Here is a 21,437-nt window from a genome sequence, read left to right as displayed (position 1 = left end):
TGTCAACAGGTTATGTACCTTGGAAATGTAGCGTTCCCTATGCTCATTAGCCAAGATATCTATTGGTTTGACTCTGGCTATAACACAGACTGCCTCCTGTGAGACTGTTCTATAACCACCTATAACAGCCAGCAAGAGTTGGGCCCGCAACAAAATGTTCGCACAACACCTGAAAGGCATGCGGTGAGCCCAGACAGACGCAGCATACAGCATAATAGTTTCGCTGACTCCTTTGTAAAGGATACGCATGGTACGGTAATTCAACCCCCAATCGGGATGAATGTGGATTCCATAAAAAGCATCAGCAGCCTTTTTTGCTACATACTGTAGATGTTCCTTGAAACAAAAATTCTCATCAAGGGTAACACCCAGGTATTTTTGAGTCGTAACGTATCGAATGGGGAGACCAGCCATCCGAACCCAGATTCATCAGGAAGCAGCCAAGTGGCCCTTAAGCAACATCATTGTGGTTTTCTGTTTTCTCTGTGCTGAAAATCATATGTTGGAGGCTTCACAGTTGGAGTGTCTCACAAGCATGACAATTAGTAGCAGTGCGTCGTCAGCATAAGCGATGACAGGCAACCTTAATTGCAATATCGAATTGAATTCTATGATCCAAAGAAGGGTTCTCAGAACACTGCTCTGAGGGCACTTTTAGTTAGGGTCTTACGAACCTCTGAGCCGCCATCATGCAGGGAAACGGTCTAATGGCTGAAATAACTTGAGAGCACTTCTTGTTCATTTCGTATACACTTACGCTTCTGCATCTGAAACAGGGCAGAGGGCCACCATAAATTGTTAAATACCCCGGATATGTCCAGAAAAACCCCTAATACATATTTACATGGACTAGAGGAAGCTATATCCATCACCTTTAGTATGGCATCCTCAGTGCTGTTGCCCGGTCGTAAACCATACTGGTTGTTCATTAGCAAATGATCAGTGGCCAATCTAATATAGCAAATATAGGACCTTCTCAAAAACCTTGCCAATCATGGGCAAGAATTTTAGTGGATGGTAAGAAGAACTAACAGTAGGATCTTTGCCGCCATCTTTGAATACAAACACCAAGTCTCCACACTTCCAACACACTGGAAAGTGGCCGGTGAAGAGCAACCTATTATATATTCTAGTTAGAGGACTAAGGACCACTGGAAGCGCTCGAACAAAGAGCTCCACTGTGATACATTCATATCCGGGGGCCTTGTGCCATGCCATGCTACAGATCCCCTGGTCCACTTCCGCCTCTGTGATCTAAGAAAATTATTTGTGGGTCTCGAAAATCGCGACTTCCCGCCTGACATGCTGGTGGTATGAAACCTCACCCACCATAGTGTCATCCGGGAGCAAATCATTCAGCAAAATATTAAGAACACGGTCCTTATCAATTACTACACCCTCGTGGTTGACAAAGCTGACAGGAGGACATCTTTCTGCGCTTATATCCAAGGGCTCTATACACAACGCCCCAAGGGTCTCTATTCCCTTGCTCCTGAATGAAGGAGCACCAGGAATTATGCTTGGAGGACCTAATGCTATGAAAGTACCTAGCCCTTGCTCTGTGGCAATCAGCAGTTAGGGCCATACGGCGATCGAGATCACCCTCTCATTGGGCAGCCCTTCTGAGTCGGTTCACAGACTGCTGTCCTCGTATTTATCATAAAAAGCTATATGAGCCATATTTATCAATCCTGAAAACTATAGCCCACTGGTCCTCGGCAATATTTTTATGTTTCTGGGCCTAGGGCCAGACCTGCCCATTTTTTTTGTTTAAGCGTAATGATGATTTCTATTGTCCGTATCTTCTATGGTTTTCTATAAATTCTTTTTACGAAGAATTTTTTTTTGTAGATTCTTCTTTTTTCTCTCATTTTTTTCTGGAAGCTTCTATACCTGTTACAATATTCTATCTTGTTTGACATTTATTATGGTTGTTGAATTTTATTTCAACATCACACCCATGCACCCGTGATTCTCATCTCCAGTAATTTGAGTCCAGCTTAAAGTTTCATACCATACTGTTTTGTAATATTTCAGATTTTTCCAGTTTTAACATAAAACTTCAGATTAATTTTTGCTCCTGAAAATCTCTTATTTTAATTGCAATACAAATATCACAGCACAAGTAACATTTGTTGACACAACAGGTGCAGTACAATGACCAACAAAATGTTACATTGTTGTTTTCTATAGGCTGCTACCCATTGTTACTGCTAAGTTGCAGCACATTGCACTTACCGTTAGTAACACTGTCTGTCATATAATTTAAGGGACGATTGTACACCTCATATTATATAAATGCAAATTTTAGCCTTGTTCATGTACCTTTATCTCAGCTCCTATAATGGATAGAGTCATGGGATTTTTTATTGTTTTTTTCTACTTTTTTCTATTTACTTACGCAGAATTATTAGTTTTAATAAAACCTCACTATTATTATTATATTTTTGAATGCTTTCTAAAATTGAACCATCTTTTTGACACAAGATATTTTTTTAAATATTCCAATACATCGTTGTATGCAAAAATCTACTTATATAATGATAAAATAGGGTTGAGAATTCCTGGTCTCTATCATTTATAGTTTTCTGAGATAAGGTACATGAAGATAGAAAAATGTGGTTTTGTAGAAACAGCATTTAAAGTTAGACTAACTATTCAGAAAGAAGTTCTTGGTTGTTTACTTTCCTAAAACAATCCTGGACCATATGTTTCATCGTCTTCATCTTCTTTTTTCCTTTTCTGTTGCTTTTATTTTTTGTTTCTTCTGAAGAATGCATTTTAATTTTTGCAGTGGTTATTCTTTTGCAATTTTTTATGTATTTTAGGATAGTGACACTATTTTCACAAACCTTTTAATTTCAGATCATTTAGTATGTCTGGTCTTCCAAATTCCTCCTTGTTAAATGTAATCACAGCATCATAAACATTAATCTTTAGTGTCAATAGTCCTACTTAAGTAGTTTTTTGAATTCTCTTCCAAATCAATGCATTGAAAGACTGATTACATTCTGAGTATTTTTGGGAATGCATTTCCGCAACAAAACTTCGTTTCTTAGATCAGCAAAATTTGGCCATATTTTCTCCATGACTGCCTGTCGAAGTGAATGTTTATGTGAGTAAGACTTACCAGTTACTAGTGCTCTGAAACTGAAAAGTTAATTTGAAATACAATGATGAAATTCCAGAATTATTTGGGTCAGTTACATTATCCCTTAACTAATATTTTTATGTTGGTTTTTCCAAGAAATTTCCTTTTCATAAATAACTACTACCTATCTACTTTCGAACTAACTACTTTTGAACTTCTACCTATCTTTTTATATATAATTAGTCAAGTGGTATACGATATTCATAAAATATAACTTAGAATTACAATAACTCAACCCTTCTGAACACTAATGAAAAACATAATCTTGTATTTAAAACAAATGTATCACTTGCCGACTAAAAACTAAAATTAAAGTCTGTAAAAAATTCAATACAAAAGCTAATTATATTTTTACTAGTAAATATGTAATAATAAATGACAAAGCGCATAAAAATTATTCTACAATAAAAAACTGAAATTTGAGAGAATGACATCATTTTCTTAAAAGATTAATAAAAATATTTCTAGTTTATATAGAGTTATCATTTTTTTGGCATTGGAAAGAAGGAATCTTAACTATATTATAAGGTTAAAACCCAAAATAATAAATGCTTTAGGTTTTTCCTATACAGTCCCCCCCTAAAAAGTTTGGAAATTTTATGGACAAACTTATTAAATGCTTAGTATTGTGGTTAACTGTATTTTTCTCTAGCTTTGTAAGATGTGATTTACAGAGATTGATTTAATACCTATACACTGCTTGAATATTTTCTTTGTGCATTTGTTTGGTAAATATCATCTACTTTGCCTGATTTGCAAATGACATTCATTGTAATGACTGCAGTCATTACAGTTTAATTTATGTACAAGTAATTTTTATTAGTTTTGCCTAAATTATTTATTAAAAAAGATAAAAAATGATAATTGTAAAATGTGATTAATTAGCAATTATGTTATCTGTTAGTTAACTATCAATTTTATCCTTTGGTATGTATTATCCAGTTTAAAAAACCATTAACATCCTGAGAAATTATTTTATTTTCTACATATATTTTGTTTGTGATATTCATTAATTTTTTACCTGTGTTTTTAGCACTTACAAATTTTTTTATGTGTATTTATAGGACTTTTTGCGAATAATTGATATTCCAGGCCATGAACGACTTCGTGGGAAATTTTTTGATCAGTATAAGTCAATATGCCGTGGTGTAATTTTTATTATTGATTCTGTTACATTCCAAAAAGAAATTCGCGATGTTGCAGAGTAAGTTAAATATCATCAGTAATCAAAGTTTTTTTTTTTTCAGTAAATTTTTTTTTTAATTACTTTTACTTCTGTTCAGAAATATTTCTTGATATGGATTTATTTACTCATAACATACTTGATCTACCTGTTATTTACCAATTAATTATAAATTTAAAATAAAGATTAAAAATAATAATATATATTTAAACTATATAAAAACCTTTATACATTTTAAGATTCATTTATGTAACTATTAGATCTAGCTTTACCTCAGCCTTGGGGATGGCTTTTTTACAGCAGCTAAATAGGAAATAAAATTTCCTAAAAAAAATCAATTAGCAGGTTCACTCTCAAAACATAAATTTCATGGATCTAGTACCTATAAAAACTGCTTTATATAAGATAAATCCACTGAGCATAAGCCAAACCTGCAGAACACCATTATAGAGAAAGAGATTATGAATAAAAGAAAAGTGTGAATAGCAAGAAAAAGTATGCAACTCTTTGAAATGTTAAGTGGTGTAGTACAGACTGTGTTTAATAAATGTAAACATTATGTCATTTGAGTCTGATTATATATTTGCGTGTATATTATGCAGTTAGTTAAATAAAATGTTATAAGTTCTTTTGAAATAAATAATTGTAATATATGGTTTGAAACGATCATTAAAAAATGATCATAGTAAAATGACAACACAACACTGGACAGGTTCAATTTGAAGGGCACATATTGTAGTGGAGGAAATATATAGCTTCTGAGTGTTTATGTTTAGGAGAAAATATTCAAGTGTAAAGATGTTTTTTTGTTATTTATAATTATAAATTTATGGAATTTAATTTTGGAGTTATGTCCAAATTTGTTCTAAAATAAGTGGTTTTTATTAAAAAAAAGTGAAGTTGGTCATCTTACTGGAAAAATGACAGAGCTTTCAAATATGTCAGTAGGATTATTTAAGATTTTCAAAAATCCCGATTTAAATATTTAATTACAATTCCACATTTAAAGTTCTTCATAGCTTTTCTTGTTTACAAGAATCTTCAAATGGAGACTCTTAAATAAACTCTTTGCATTTTATTTTATGTGTTTGAGATTTATGTCCATTATGACATAAGAATTTTAGACTGTAAAAGAGGGCTATTTTTCTCTTTTCCGTTATTAATTCAATTTTTTTAAAGAAGTTCTTGTTATTTGTATACAAACATATTTCAGTCTTTCCAACCAACTGGCCTACGTATTTGCAGCTTCTGGCTGTACTTTTATTATATTAGTAATGCATTTGTGTGTTACTTTGTCAGTTGTTTAAATGCTCTGTATTTTTTTGTAGATATGCTTTAGAGTAATGAAGCATGTTTTATATTTGTTTTTAATTAATTTTTTGTTTAGAAGATAGTTTTCTTAAAGATAATAATTTTTTTCTTAACATTAATTAGCAGTGTTCTAGGAGTAATTGATTTATTACGAAACACGTTGGTGGTGATAGTTTTTTAATGAATATAATCTTTGTGCATTACAAGTCCCCATTATCAGGTATTCGTGTTTCCACTGGTGCGTTACAGGACACTGTACCTTGACAGGACCATAATAAAATGTAATTTGTATTAATGTGACTTAATGTTTAAAAATAAACATTTTAATCATTAAATAAAACAAATAAAAGTTATTTTTTTGTTATACTTATTTAAAATTTTGTATTTATTTGTTATCTTTGTTGTCTTTATTTATTTTTGTTAATTATTTGTTATTTCTGTATTTATTTGTTTTTTTGTTAATTTTTATTTAAACATTAAATAAAAATAAAGATTTTTTCCTGTATAAAGTCAATTATGAAAAGAAACATATAACACTCAAAACATAAGTTTTGAGTCCTTGTAAAGGCAGTTGCTCTTATATGGATTTGAACGCTAGAATGTGAATAACCTGTTTTTTGGTGTTCATACACCAAACAACATGTAACATGTAACTGTAACATTTACAGTTAGTTACATTGCACTACATACACAGCTACATCAGGCCTGGCAAGCCAGTATCACTAATTGCGTTTGTCTATACACACAGCCTGACCTGGCAGTAGCGGAAAACTGTTAGGAGAAATAATAATAATGTTTATGTATGTACACTTGCAAAAATATAATATTTATTTCATTAATATAAGAATAAATTAAAACAAAGTATGATACTTCATATATTATAATGGTATATAAGCAAGAATTCAACTATGCACTTGTTTTTAATTTCTTATAACTTAGATAATTTTCATCAAAACTCTATTTATTTACTTCAAATGAATCATTAAAATATCCTATTTGTAAGTTCATATAAGACGCTTAAAGTAGGGAACATTTTAAATTATAAGATTTACAAAATAATTGGTAAAAAAAACTTGCTTTGAAATTTCAGTTTGTTTGTTTTGACAAAAAGAAATCCATTTTTTTCTTGCACACCACTATCAACTTTTTATGAATATATTGTAAATTTTTAATTGAAAACTGCAGAAGAGCTACTGCATTTTACCACTGTCATCTTATTTTATTGCTTCTTTAAATTTATACTGTAATGAATGACAATTTGTGTTACAGTTGTCAGGTAAGAGTTACCTCAAAAGAAAATCACTGGGTTGTATTGTGATGTTTCTGAGAGTTTGAAATTTTGAATTATTGTTATAAGAAATTAATTTTTACATTTGGTTTTCTTTTAGGTTCCTTTATGTATTACTAACTGATCCTGTTTTAGCTAAAAGTAACACACGATTTTTAATTGTTTGTAATAAACAAGACCAGACAATGGCAAAAGGAAGTAATGTAATTAAATCACTTCTGGAGAAGGAATTGTAAGTAATATAATCAGAGTATATTAATTAATGTATGAATTGTGTTTATTAAGTACAAAAGATATATTCATTTTCAGCATTATCATAGGGTATAGCACTTCATATACCCCTACCCTTTGTCTAAAGTACAATTAAGTTTTTTATGTTATGCCTGTCCATAAACAAATTGGACTTGAAAAAAGTGCTTTAATACAAGTTGTGGCATAATGGTTCTGTCTGCATTTTGGATGGACTAATAATGCTATAATTTATAGTGGCTAAATATATTTAAGTTCAATGTTTATTGTGACTTTTTCTTTTCTTTTTTGTTTATTGAACAGTGTATTTATTTTTTATCTTACAGATATGATGCTACTTTTAGTATAAATAAATTATTAAAAATTCTTTCATTCATATGTAATCCAATATGATTGTATAACATTAAAAAAATATATACAACCTAAATTTTTTTAAAAAAATTTTTAAATAATGGTAAGGAAAGTGAAACATATCTGGGTTGCTAGCTTAACAGGTAACAAATAAGATTTTTTTTAAACGTGAGGGGTGTTTAATAATAAACAAATGCAAAGTCAAAAGATGGTGCTTGTAGTACATATCTTAGTTTCCCGCTTCTCTGTTAGATATATATACAAAGTTTCAGTCAGTTACACGTGTTGGCTGCTATTTGAGTCAATTAAATATTGAAATACTTCAATTTAAGTATTTGAAATGTGGATGAAAGAGGATTTGATATGGTGGTCAAACATTACTTTTTGAAAGGCAAAACTGCATAAGAAACTAAAGCCAAGCTGGATAAAATATTACAATGAAACAGCTCCATCAATTAAAATAGTTTTTAAGTGATTTGGCTGTTTTCAGAGTAACCATATGAGCATGAAAGACAACGTTATAGGCAGCCTGTTGAGGTCAAAACACAGAGAATATTCAAAAAATCCATATAATGATGGAAGATAAAGCCTGAAAGTGCATGAGATTGTTAAGACAATAAACATCTCAAATAAATGGGTGCAAGATATTCTACATGAATATTTAGACTTACAAAAATTGTCTGCAAGATGGCTGCCATGTGTTGAGACACAGCTCCTGATGATTCACTCAGTTCCTGTCGCATGCACACAGCTCCTGGCGGTTCATTCGGCTCCATCTTCATTATATAAGCCAATTCTACACCAGAATCAAGCCAGTCTGTCTTCATTCGAAGACTCATTTGTGTATGTTATAATTAAGTATTCATATAGTAAACATCTATGAGGTGTGTTCAAAAGGTAATGAAAATTTTTGTTTTTTGGAAAGAATTTTATTTATTCGTCTACATTAATGTTATCCGCTTCAAAATAGTCCCCATTAGATATTATACCTTTATGCCAGCACTTTTCCAGTCCTCAAAACACTTCTGGAGTCGATTTTTGGATTAGTGTTTAGCTCTCCGCTATTCTTTTTTAATCTCATCTATGCTTGTAAAACGACAGCCCTTTAAGGTTACCTTTATTTTGGGAAATAGAAAAAATTCAAAAATTCACTTGGAGCCATTTCTGACAAATATGGCAGCTGGGGTATCATTACAGTGTTGTTTTTTGGCTAAAAATTGACAAACAAGCAATGGAGTGTGAGCAGGTGCGTTATCATGGTTAAAAAGCCATGAATTTTTCACCACAAATCTGGGTGTTTTTTCGGATTGCTTCACGCAAATGGTGTTGAACTTGTAGGTAATACTCCTTATTGATCGTTTGACCTTGTGGCAAGAACTCATGATGCACTATGTTGCTAAAATTGAAGAACATAGTGAGCTTAACTTTCACATTCAGCTGTACTTGTCGAGCTTTTTTTGGTCTTGGTGATCCAGTTTGTATTCACTGGGGTGATTGAGCCTTAGTTTCGACATCATATCAGTAAACCATGTTCCATCACCTGTTATGACACATTTCAGTAGTTCTGCATCGTTGTTGACTTCATTTAGCCACTCCTGAGCAACTTACATTCGCATGTTTTTCTTAAAAAATTCAACAATTTTGGTCATACAGGAATCGCAACAAATATAACTACAACATTATCTATCGTATTATATTTTAATTTATTACATTTAACTTACATTGTTTCATCATTTATGTAATATCATTAGATTCATCTCATATTTAATTTATTATGTTAATAATTTACATTGTTAATGTAATTTATTTAATATTTTTATGGAAAAGGAACAATTAGTTATACAAAGAGGGTTAGTAAAGGTCTCTATAACCAGAATTGCCCCATTTACTGACAAATTTGATTCTTCAATGGGTGATAGTCATGCCTTCCAAATTAAGTTTAAGGAACCTTCTTGATTTACATGGCAAATATGACATCATTTAATCAGAACTTGAAAGGGATTTTGACGATGATGTTTTATCCTTGGATCGGGAACAAGTCTAGGAAGACTTGTTCCTTACTACGGAATGCAAATTACAACAGTTATTAGTGGGTATTACTAATATGAGCAATATTACTAAATAAACCGTAAAAAATCATCTAATAAAGAAATTAATCCAAATACAATATTTTAACAAACACAACTACAACCTATAAATTACCTTTAAATATAGGAATATTTAAAGGGAATGTGTTAGAATGGCAGCATTATTTTAATACATTTATTGATTTAATAAATAGTGGAGGTGGTTTAACTAACATTCAAAAATTACACTATCTACATTCTTCTTTGAAGAATGAAGCTTTAGCTATCGCCAAAGATCTCCCAATAACAAATGAAAATTATTTTGTTGCTTTAGAATTATTAAAGGTATGTTTTGACAATAAATATATAATTGTCTTTCACATTGCTGAATGCATTTTAAGATCAGATTCTTTAAAAAGAGAATCTGTAGAAACTTTATCCAATTTTATTAACAAAATTTCATCAAATGGTGAACTTGCTTATAGCGATGCAACTTCCTGTTAATTCATATGAATTTATTAGTCCAATTTGTAACATCAAAATTGGAATATAACACCTCAAGATTGTGGAAAGAAAGGTTGTTAAATGAAAGGTTTCCCCACCTTTACAGACTCACTGAATTTCTTAATACTAGACTACAACTTTTTAGAAAATATCAATTCATCCACTTCAAACACACAAGTGAATACAGAAAACGAAACCAAGGAACGTCATAAAAATACAACCAGATCCTTAACCAAACATTTTAATTTAAATCCTGATAAACAATTTAAAGAACATGGTGATGTGAATAAAACCTAGCAGTTGCTAACTCTTACCTCTTTCTAAGAAAGTGCTAAGTTTTGAGTGAATAAAAAGCTTAGATGTAACTAGGCTTAGTAATTTCTAGGTTTTTCCGAGCTTCTAGCTGTAGCTTAAAAATTGGTGTGAATAAAGAGAAACTTCTAACTTTTATTCTTAGCAGTTTCTAAGGGATTGTTAAGTCAAGGCTAGGGGCATGCTAGCTTTCAAGGTAGTCGTTAGTTTTAATCGAGCCGTGGCAGAGTTTATGCATGTGTGAAATCAAAAGTAGTATGCTGTTCACCAGGAAGCATGTAATTGTAAAGAATTGTTAAGATTTGAGTCTGATAGTGTGGATTAACTTAGTCACCAAGTTTTTAAATGAGACAGACTTACGTGGAGGAGCTCTTTCTCGAAGAAAGCAAATCGAGATATTTCTATGTTTTGTTGCCGACTCAGGATTTCAGTCGAATAATTGAGAAATCTCCTAAATGGAACAACTTTCCAGCAACAGCAGCAGAAGTAAATGAAGCGAAAGTGGCAAAGACATTTTTCTTTACCAAATGTAATAGGTGCTTTGGTAACTTATTATTGTAATAAGTTTTTCCATCTATGAATTAAAAAATAAACGTAAAATTAAAGAAGTACAAAAATAAATAAACTCATGTGCACATCCAAGCATGCACGTTAACGTGTGCATACTGACGTGTACTCCACGTTTTGCAATTTTTATGTTTGTTTTTAAGTTTTATTTTTTATTTATCGGTAGTAAGATGGATTGGGTTTAAAGGAAATACATTTGTTTTATTACAAATTTTGGTAAACAACATAGCTTTCTAATTCAGTTTGAGAGATACATCTGAAGTTTTCTTAATACTTTCAAGATTAATTTTCTCTTTCAAGTTGCATCTTATTAATTTGCATTTGCTGCAGTAAAACAATTCACTGAATCTGCAGTGTCGAAAGATCAGTCGCCTCATCACTTTCAGAAGCTGAAATCTTTTTAGCACTTTTTCTTATTTTATTTTTCAACTAGTTTGCATCATCAATAAGTTCTTCCAAATTGCTGATAGATCATCATCACTGTCCATGACTGTATTTATAGCAGAAGTGAGTGGCTTACATCCTGTTGCTGGATTATTACCTTGGCCGATAATTTTATAAAATTCTTTTTCCCACGTTTTTAGTTGGATAGGCTTGTTGTCTGTAGTTTTGTAGGTTTTATTTTTGATACTATTCTCATATTGTTCAGCAATTTATTTAGTTGTACAACTTGTCACTTCCTTACCAACACTGACGAAAACTCTTCACTTATAGTTTTCTAAGCTTCATTATTGGTTTTAACTGATGTCGGAGTCTTAGATTTTTCAATTATTACTGAATGTTTTCTGGTTGTTAAAAGTTTAATAAATAGTCACCTGTCTAAATACTTCTCACTGCCATCACTTTCATCACTAGATGACATTTCTTCTACTAAGATCAAATAACAAATATAATTGCCAAAGCAAGCATTGTGCAGTCTGAATGAGTATGAGGCGATGTGAATGAGCTGGTCATCAAATCGTCATGTACAGATAACAACAGTAAGAGGATTGGGGACAGACAAGTTACTACATGACAGCAAAAAACGTAGCTGTAGCTAAGCTTAGGAAATGCTAACCCAAGAAATTTCTTAAGTTTTCTTGAATACTTCTAAACTAACTTAGTTCTTTTTAGTTAGAACCAGTATTTTTTTATTCAACTGAATTTGAGAAAAAGCTAAAACTATCTGTTAGGTGCTAGCTCATAGCAAGGTGTTATTCACTTCACCAAATGTTAGTTATACAAAATCCAGTTTTTATCAATGTTAATTTTGTAATTCAAATCATTACTTATATCATTGTAAGGAATTTTTAAATTTGCCCATAGATCGTAAAACCTTTTTTGCAAATAATAATTGTTTATATAAAGGCCATTCTATTAATCAGTGTTATTCAAAGAGTCTGTGTAAGATTTGTGGTCTGAAATACAATATACTCATTCATATGGACAAAATTAATTATTCTAAGGTTTATGGCTCTAAGCCTGAGACCTATTTGTTCTTTTAAAAATTATTCAAATGAAAATATAATTTTGTTAACAGCCATATTTAACGCTAATGACATATATGGTAATTGTCATTCATGTAGAATCTTATTAGATTCTGGTAGCCAGGCAGATTTCTGTATATATAGATTTGCCTGAAAATTAGGACTTAAACTCATTAAAAATAATCTCCCTGTTTCCAGCATAAATAATTCATTCTCCCAATCTAAATACAGTGTCACACTTTACACTCTCATTATAAGAACTTTTCATTCAAGGTAAAATGTGCTGTTTTATTTGATACTTCAGACGGCCTTCCATTGACCACATTTGACAGTCCCAATCTTAATCTTCCTTGTAATATATTTTTAGCAGTTCCCAAGTTCAACTTATCAAATAATATTGACATATTGATTGGAGCTGAATTCTATTTGAGTCTTATGTTGCCATCAAAATTCTAGATATCCTATTATTGAGAAAACAACTTAGGGTATATAATTAGTGGTAGCCTTCCTAATATCATTAAGGGCAACAATACTGTTACACCTTTTCTTGCTCGTAACATTCAGATATAACAGATAAGTAATCACATAGACAAATTTAAAGCAGAAAATACAAAAGAACAGTTAAAAAGAGAAGAGCTGGAACAAAAGAATAGTGTTAGTGAGGAAGCATTTAATACTCGGCTAAATTTCAGATAAAAAAATGACTGTTTAGAAGAAATTAATAGACTTATTTTAACAGATAAAGAAAATACAAATAAAGAAATGAAGGTAAGTAAATTCTTGCAGACAACAATTACAGAAGTTGTCCTGTGTTCAAGAAATGAAACATTTAAATTACATGAAGATGGTTTATTTGTAATTAACACCATTTTGAACTACAAGGATGATCTGGTGAAGCTGATTGAAAACTACAAGAAACACATTGACAAGGGAGCAGCAGAAACTGAAAAGATTCAGAAGGATCTTCATGATAAAAAAACAGAAACTGTAATGAAGAATGAAGAAATTAAACAGTTACACTCAATGCCTTCAAATCGTAAAAATAGTACCGATTTAACTTCGAGTAAGTGTTGAAGATATTAGTCATAGTGATACTATTAAACATAATCATATTAAAAGGGAAACAAAAAAGAAATATATTGGTAAAAATCTTCAAAAACAATTGATGATGTCATCAGTGAAATGATTGGAATAACTCCAAATGGAACAAACGTTACATCTAACAATAAATTCAAATGATTCAAATAACAGTATAAATACAAAGATGAAAAATGAAGATAGCATTGTTAAACAAAATGGTTTACAAAAATCTGTAAAAAGGCCAACAGTTAAAAGAAAACGAAGTACTAATACGCTACCATTAAAATCTATTATCGATGATATAACTGTTGAAGAATCGATTGAATTACCTATATAACAAAAACCGTTAAATTATGAAGTTATTATTGAAGAACTGATGAAAGAAGATAAAAATGAATAAAGTGTATGCATTGTAAAAAAATATTTAATAATAGACATGGATTAGGCCAGCACCATTACAGTATGTTTTGCTAGATGTAACTATTGCTGCAAATGGTGTACAAAGAAATTTCTTCATGGAAAACAATTATGCAACCATTACTGTACTAAGAGCAGCTCTGTGAACCATTTTATTTGTAAATTTAAAAAAAAATCCTAGTTCAAAAATGATGTACACGTACACTATGTTCAGTCAAAAATATATTTGTAATTGTTGTAATAAGACATTTAAAATTGACATGAATTAGGTATGCATATTAGTAAGCATAATGAATCGATAAAAATAACTGAAACCGTTAAATCGAACAATGATTTGGCAACTCGTATAAAAGAACGTGATAAATCAAAGAATTGTTTTGTAAAAGACATGAAAGGTCAATCTTATGTCCAAGGACAGAAAAATCAGAAATGATGAACAGAAAAATCATAATGACAACAATTGCAGTATTTCTGAATCAGAATACCAGCGGACCATGCTGTATTTGCACAGTAGATTATGGTGGTCAAGTTATGATTCATCATGGCGGGCAGAGGTCTAAGACCTTAAGTAAATATTATACAGCACTTTTCATATGTCTCGCTACTAAAGCCAATCTTTTACACATTACTTCTTCTCTACATCATGTGCCTTAGCTAAAATCAGGGCAGTGGATATACACCTGCACCATGTACCGTTGTACTATGTTGTATCCAAGAAAGAAAACGATTAAAGTCAATGAAAGTTGATAGAGAGAGAGAGAGAGAGAGAGAGATTGAGAGAGGAAAGTTGGCATTTAAATAAAAAATAAATTGCTGTATTTCATAAATATAATTTAATGTATTATTTTATCTCTACCCACACAAATAACATGTTATTGATATATTGCTAAAAATAATTGAAATTATAATTTTTTATATAGAAATATTTTATAAAGTTATTTATTAAGCTTTTTATTTTAATATGAAAAATACTTTCTTTAAATAAGTTACTTAAAAAGATATCATATTCTAATATGTTTTAACATCAATTTATGTGGAGTTTGTAGCTTAAAAACATTTAAGTAAAACAATGGTATTAATTTATTTAAAAGGTATTAAATATTTTAAAATTTCTAATACATAAAAGAACATTTTGTCATGTCTGTTGTCATCGATTTATAGAAGAAAAACGTACTTTTTGTAAGTTGTTAATAAATATATCTATACAAGAAAAAAGTGATGTCACAATATAGAAGTTTAATTATTTAATTAAAATATATAATTATTGATGTGTTCATAAAATTGTAACTTAATATTCATATTAACTAATTGTAATATGTTCATGTAACTCTTACAAGAGATTGTTTATTCTATTATTCAATATATTGATTGAGATTTTTTATATATTAAGAAGGTACACATCTTTATAATCATTGCATTATATTATTACATAATCACTATTCTGCTGTATGTGGAATGAATATGTATGCAGTTTTAAGCTAAACATTATTATTTTCATATCATCACTGTACATAAACATTATAACTATTATTATGTTTAAACTTTATTATTCTGTTTTATATTATTTATTCATTGACTGTATTGTATAACACATTCATTTACAATCATATTATTATATGACACATTGGGATAACAAATCAAAAATCATTATTATTATTATTGTAACATTTCATTTTAATATAAAAATCATTATATGATTTTTGGCGGGCAGTATGTTGAAACAGCTCCTGATAATTTACTCGGCTCCTGTCGCATGCACACAGCAACTGGCAGTTCACTCAGCTCTATCTACATTATATAAGTCGATTCCACACTGGAATCAAACCAGCCTCTGTCCATCATTCAAAGACTCATTTGTGTGTATTACAATTAAGTATTCATACAATAAACATGTATATTCAGTAAATTATATATTTTTGCAGCAATGTAATACAATTCATTTAAATCATAAATATGTTAATATATAATGATCATCATAACTTACGAAAATATATTGATTAAACATAACTGAACAATGTATTTTATTTACTACAAGATTTGGACCAGCGAGATTAATAGAATAATTAAACCTAACCAAGGTATTTCACCAAGGTGGCAATTATTTAACACAATGTTTAGTTGCTATCTATCAAAAGCAGAATGAGTAAACATTTCCAAGCATGATTTGGGGTTGTTTCAATACAACCAAGAGGAATGTTGGCCCTTTTTCAATCTTTTCATCAAGGAACAGTGGGTTGAATTTTGAAAATTGGTCAGTGGATTGAGAAGTTACAAATGTTAAAGAAATAAAGTTTACTTAATCTAATTTTTACTGAAGAACAAGATAATGACTTATTTCATGGTTTAAAATTAAAATATAGAAATAAAATGCTTAAATTAATTAATCGATTCAAATCTGGGAAACCATTAAAAAAGAAAAATAATTGAATAACAAGATTTCAGGTATTTTTCCCAATCATTTGTCTGCTATTAATTTGTAAACACTCTGTGATTTGTATTTGATCGTTTTATTCATGTAGAGGTAATAGATTAATAAAATTGCAAAACAATGTTTCTTGATTTAAATGTAGTGAACTTCAAAAAATGTACTTTCCCAGTGTAATAGAACAATATTATTTTTGCCTGCTTTTTGTGATATATGAGAGTTTGTTTGTTGCCTTTTTACTACAGTTTTCTTGTTTTTATATTTCCATTTCTTTCTCTACCTTGCAATATATTATAACAAAAAATTACTTTATTAAAATGAAAAATAAACAAAGTTAAAAAAAAAATTTAAAAACTAAAGCCGAAGCTAATCGATGGTCACAACAGACTGCGCAAGAAGTTTTATTATTTTAACAAAGAAATAAACATTAGTTTAGTTTTTAATATTGTTAATGAACATTTCGCAAGGCAAATTTTCATAAACTAAATCAACAGTCAACTTTTTTTTTAATAATTTAAAAATGGTCAAATATTTATGCGATTTCAAAATCCATTTTATGCTGCTGAAGTATTGTGGGGATACTAATGTATGAAGAAGTAGAAAAGTTTGACAGTTCTTTATTAAAAAGAATTTTAAATGACCAGATATTTTCCGTATTATTTTTTGTACTTGACATAATTTTTCCTATGTGTTTTGTACTTTATCTTTACATTTGAAATACATTCATTTAATTCACAGTTTAAGCTCCAGTAGATCTTTGAATATTTTGTCAAAAGGAGTAATAAAAAATATTTTTGTAATGACTGGAAAAGCTTTTTGTTGATTTTTTCAATAGAGGTGCCAAATTTTTATGACAGTGGACTTAATCAGTGCCATTTCAGACAATCTACGGTACAGATTTTCTTACTGAATGTAATACTGTAATTAGGAATAGGAAATCTAAATAATAATTTTAATTGCCGATTTATTGGTTATTCAAAGCAAGAATTGAACTGCTGCAATTAAACAAATAAAAATAAGAAAAGAATTTTTGTTTATATATATATATATATATATACACACACACATATGTCCTATTCTAAAAGAAATTCATCTTGCATTGTATCTCACCAACAACATCTGTTACTCGATTAGCTATTTAGCTAATAGCTAACAAGTAATTGTTACATAGTACTGAAACTACAGTCAGTGTTTTTTAACTTTGGTGATTTAACTGCCTGTTTTAACACTAGCATTTTATCTTTGCTTCTTGACCTCTAGTATCTAATTTGCACTTCCAGAAATTTCAGTTACATGGTGGAACATGACCATTTCAACTAGAACCCTGAAAAATTATGCAGTCATTCATAGTAATGAAGTAAATTATATTTAAATCCAGTTTTCAGATACATTTGCATTTGTTACATAGATTCAAATACTTCAGCAACTTTATTTCACTTATTAAAGCTCTCTGTGATCAGTGAGTGATGATTTTATTTTTTAACAACCTTCTATCCTTTTAAGATTATGTGTTTGAGATCTAAAAATCACAAACTTACATAACTCATCAGTTGCGTTCTCCAAACACTGCTTCTTAATTTATTTTGAATTCTGTTTAACTTTTATTTAATTATTGTTTATTTAATTATTGTTAATTTCAGTGTTTGATCTTAGTAAAACTTAAGGAAATACGAAGTTCAGTAGTAGTGCGTAGAAAATTTGCTTGGTTGCTGTGTAGGGTTGTTGGGTATTGAAGGATGTCCATATATAGGTTAGGAAAAAGTTTTTTTTTTAATTTAAAAAAAAAATTATTTTAATATTTTAAATGATGTCTATTAAACCAAATATGTGCCGTTTGATTGGCTACCTTTTGCTGCTTTTAAGGTAAAATCATAACTAATATTTGTCACTGAAGTACTTCTGGGTTTTCTGGATAAAAAACTGTGACATTCAAAGACCTTTTGAAGCCATCAATTTGTACCATTAAGAAGACTTTTGTGAGAGTGAAACTTGATAATACTATACAGTGGATGCATTAAAACACATTTCCTATTGATTAATTGTGGTTGCTTTTTCTCAGTTTCTTTTTCTAATCTTTCCAGATGTTGACAATAGAGGTTAGATTCAATTGTTTGATGGGGTGGCAGCAGCTCATAATAAAGAATTTTTTTATGATCCTGCTTCCTCCTATATACACACAGAGCATTATTTTTCTTGGTGTCAATCCTGGCTGCCATATCCTGAGTCCCATAGGGGAAGACACACTTGCCTTGTAATGATCCTGGTTGCCATACCAACCCCTTCTGTTCCTCTTAGCCCTGATGGGCTTTACTGGAGGTTATATTTTAGACCCTCTAAATCTGATTACACATCTTCATCATCAGTTTGGTCTCTGTCAGGATGCCACCGATGCAAGTATCTTGGCAGGCATTTCCACCAGTGTATGTACACAACTTATGGCCTTTGTATGGTTTCTTTCAACCTCAATCATCTACCATAACTTAAAACCCTCAACTATCAAATTTACAAATTCGTGGAAGTGTGATTCCCATGCCTTCCTCTAACATCGAAGATTTCACATAAAAACTCTTTCCATATCTAACAATAATTAGACTGTGCACGTAGATTATTACTTAATTAAGTCTTGAAACACCAAAAATACTATTCTCAAAAAAAAAAAACAGTGTTTATCACAATAGTGACAATTTTGTCATACAGTTCAATTTACTCAAAGTTCTTTTGATTTACTTAACATCAAGAAACAAATTTGTAAACTTAATAAGCTTTTAATGAAAACATACTCTATCTCTCTCTGCTGTGGTCCAGTTTTGGGAGCAAGGTTAATGCCTGCACCATCCCTCACAGAGTTCCCCACACATCCACTCATCCAACAGTGATTATTTCAGCTACCTGGGGCTCAATACCAAAATGCCTCTTGGTGAAGTAAGCACCCAGGTGGGCCCCTAGTCACTGGGTTGCTATTCTATCAATATATCCATTACAGCATCTCAGACTTCCTCAGCCCTAAGTTTGCAGAGCTTCACCTTGCTTCGACCATAATCTTTTCTGTATATTATTGACCTACATGATCCATTTTTTATCATTCACAATGAGCTGTTTCAAAAATGGTTCTCACCTTTGTTTCATTTAAGCAATAATTTGTAGATCGAAATTCAATCAATTAGATTTTGCATTGTTAAATCATGTGGCACCGAAACATAGAGGTTTTTGTAAACTGAACAATTAATGGTGTAAAGTTGACTTTTAAATATCACTTATCACAGTTTTTCGATTAGAAAACACGGACGTTGTCAATTCTGGGATGATTTTTCCTGAAAAATAGTAAAAGAGGCTGATTAAAGCGGTACATATTTGGTTTAATAAATTTTATTATTGTGCAAATGCATTGACATCAACATTTACATATTGAAAATGCCTGAACTAGCTTTATGCCATTCATACTGTTACTGCATCATATCCATAAACATCACAGATTTTTTTAACAGCCTGACTCGCTTTCCCCATTTTTATAATAAAATTTCATTTTATTTTTCTTTTTAAATTGTAAATCTTTTTTATTGTGACTAATTTTCAAAATGCAATAACTTTTAAATAAATAAACTGTATGTCATAGATTTTCTAAAAATATTCTGTGATATGTTACCTTTCAAAAGAATGCAAGTCACCAGATTGATTAATATTACCTGTGTAATGTGATCCTAAAGCCATGTACTGGAAGAATATGAAAAACTCTTTCCCCAACCCCAATATATCAAATATTTTACTTAAATTTATTAACATTCATGTGAAACATTAATCTGTTTCTGTATATAAGATAGAAAGAGGGGTGAAGAGAATGAGAGAATTCATTACCTTACTCTCTTGTGTGTAAATTTTATTTTCACAACTGCAGTACACTGTCTTGATAGTGTGTAATATATTTTATTATGAAGATGATATCTATTAGCAGATTTTTTAAAAATGAAATTTTATTCAAATTAAAATGTTTTTATTGGAAAGTGTAAGTTAACTGTTATTTTAATGTAAGATAAAATGATGGCAAATTATTTTTAAATTTATTCAACATTTTGAATTAATGAAGTTTAATTGCATTTTTAATATTGCATTAATGACCCATCAACTCCAACTTTTGAAAAATTTGTTCATGATATAACAGATTTCTTTATGGAGTTTAATTTGCTTAAATTTTCTCCTAATGTATTAAGTGCTAGAATGTGTGAACGGTATAGATTTTTTTTAGTGTTTAATAATTTACATCCACATACTTTATTTTTTAAAAACAGTTTTTTGTTAATATTAAAAAGGATTTGTATTGTTATTACATTACTACTAAGTAATCTAAGTTTACAACTTCGATTATTACTTATTATTTTGTTACTTTTTTTTCAGAAATCTTCTTAGAGTGACCAAAAGCCATCAACTAACAAGTATTGAAGGCTCATCAAATAATGTGTTTTTAGGAATGCAAAACAAAGATTTTGAGTTTTCTCAGTGTTCACCTATTGTTGTTGAATTTGCCGAGTCAAGTGCTTGTAATAAAGATGCTGTTTCAGAACTTGATAGTGTTTTCAAATGGTTGAGCAGTATTTAAATTATTTCAATACCAAAGTTTTTTGTGTTTCATTGGAAAGTAACATTAATGGTTTTCAATAGAGGTTTATATTGTTAAGAACTGTTCTGTATTATTTAATTCTAGTTTATGATAATATTTTTGTTAAAAATTTATGTTCATTGTTTTTAGTTAATTTTCCTTTGAATAATAAAAGTCTTAAGAATTTATAAGTTGATTTTTCTCTAGTGTTCTTAATATTTTTTGTTAAACTCTTTTATTTGTTATTTTATTCTATTATGTAAACTTTATGATCATTAGAAAAAAAGTGATTTTGTATTGATTTATCTATCGGTAGGATTTTCTTTATTAAAGAAAGGTGAAATAGACATTTGTTATATTTAGTAGAAGTCCAGGATTAGTCAAAAGGGAGAATTAACCTGTTCATAATCTGTGAACCACATATGGCTCATGGCCATGTACAACTTCTAAAGCAAATAATTTTACAGAACTTGCAT

General features: G+C 30.1%; 1 protein-coding gene across 1 annotated transcript in view; it reads left to right on the top strand.

Annotated features, from left to right (window-relative positions):
- Positions 1–21,152, top strand: part of SrpRbeta (signal recognition particle receptor beta) — a 38,008-nt gene extending 16,856 nt beyond the window's left edge. Inside the window, exons 3-5 of the mRNA XM_075359679.1 lie at positions 4,216–4,355; positions 7,034–7,165; positions 20,760–21,152. Coding sequence (XP_075215794.1) covers positions 4,216–4,355; positions 7,034–7,165; positions 20,760–20,961 — 474 coding nt within the window. The 3' untranslated portion in view covers positions 20,962–21,152. The remainder of the gene's footprint in view (positions 1–4,215; positions 4,356–7,033; positions 7,166–20,759) is intronic.
- The last annotated feature ends 285 nt before the right edge of the window (positions 21,153–21,437 follow it).

Source organism: Lycorma delicatula, chromosome 3 (genome assembly GCF_047948215.1).
Source record: "Lycorma delicatula isolate Av1 chromosome 3, ASM4794821v1, whole genome shotgun sequence".
Taxonomy (NCBI): Eukaryota; Metazoa; Arthropoda; class Insecta; order Hemiptera; family Fulgoridae; genus Lycorma; species Lycorma delicatula.
This window is presented reverse-complemented; position numbering and strand designations above follow the sequence as displayed.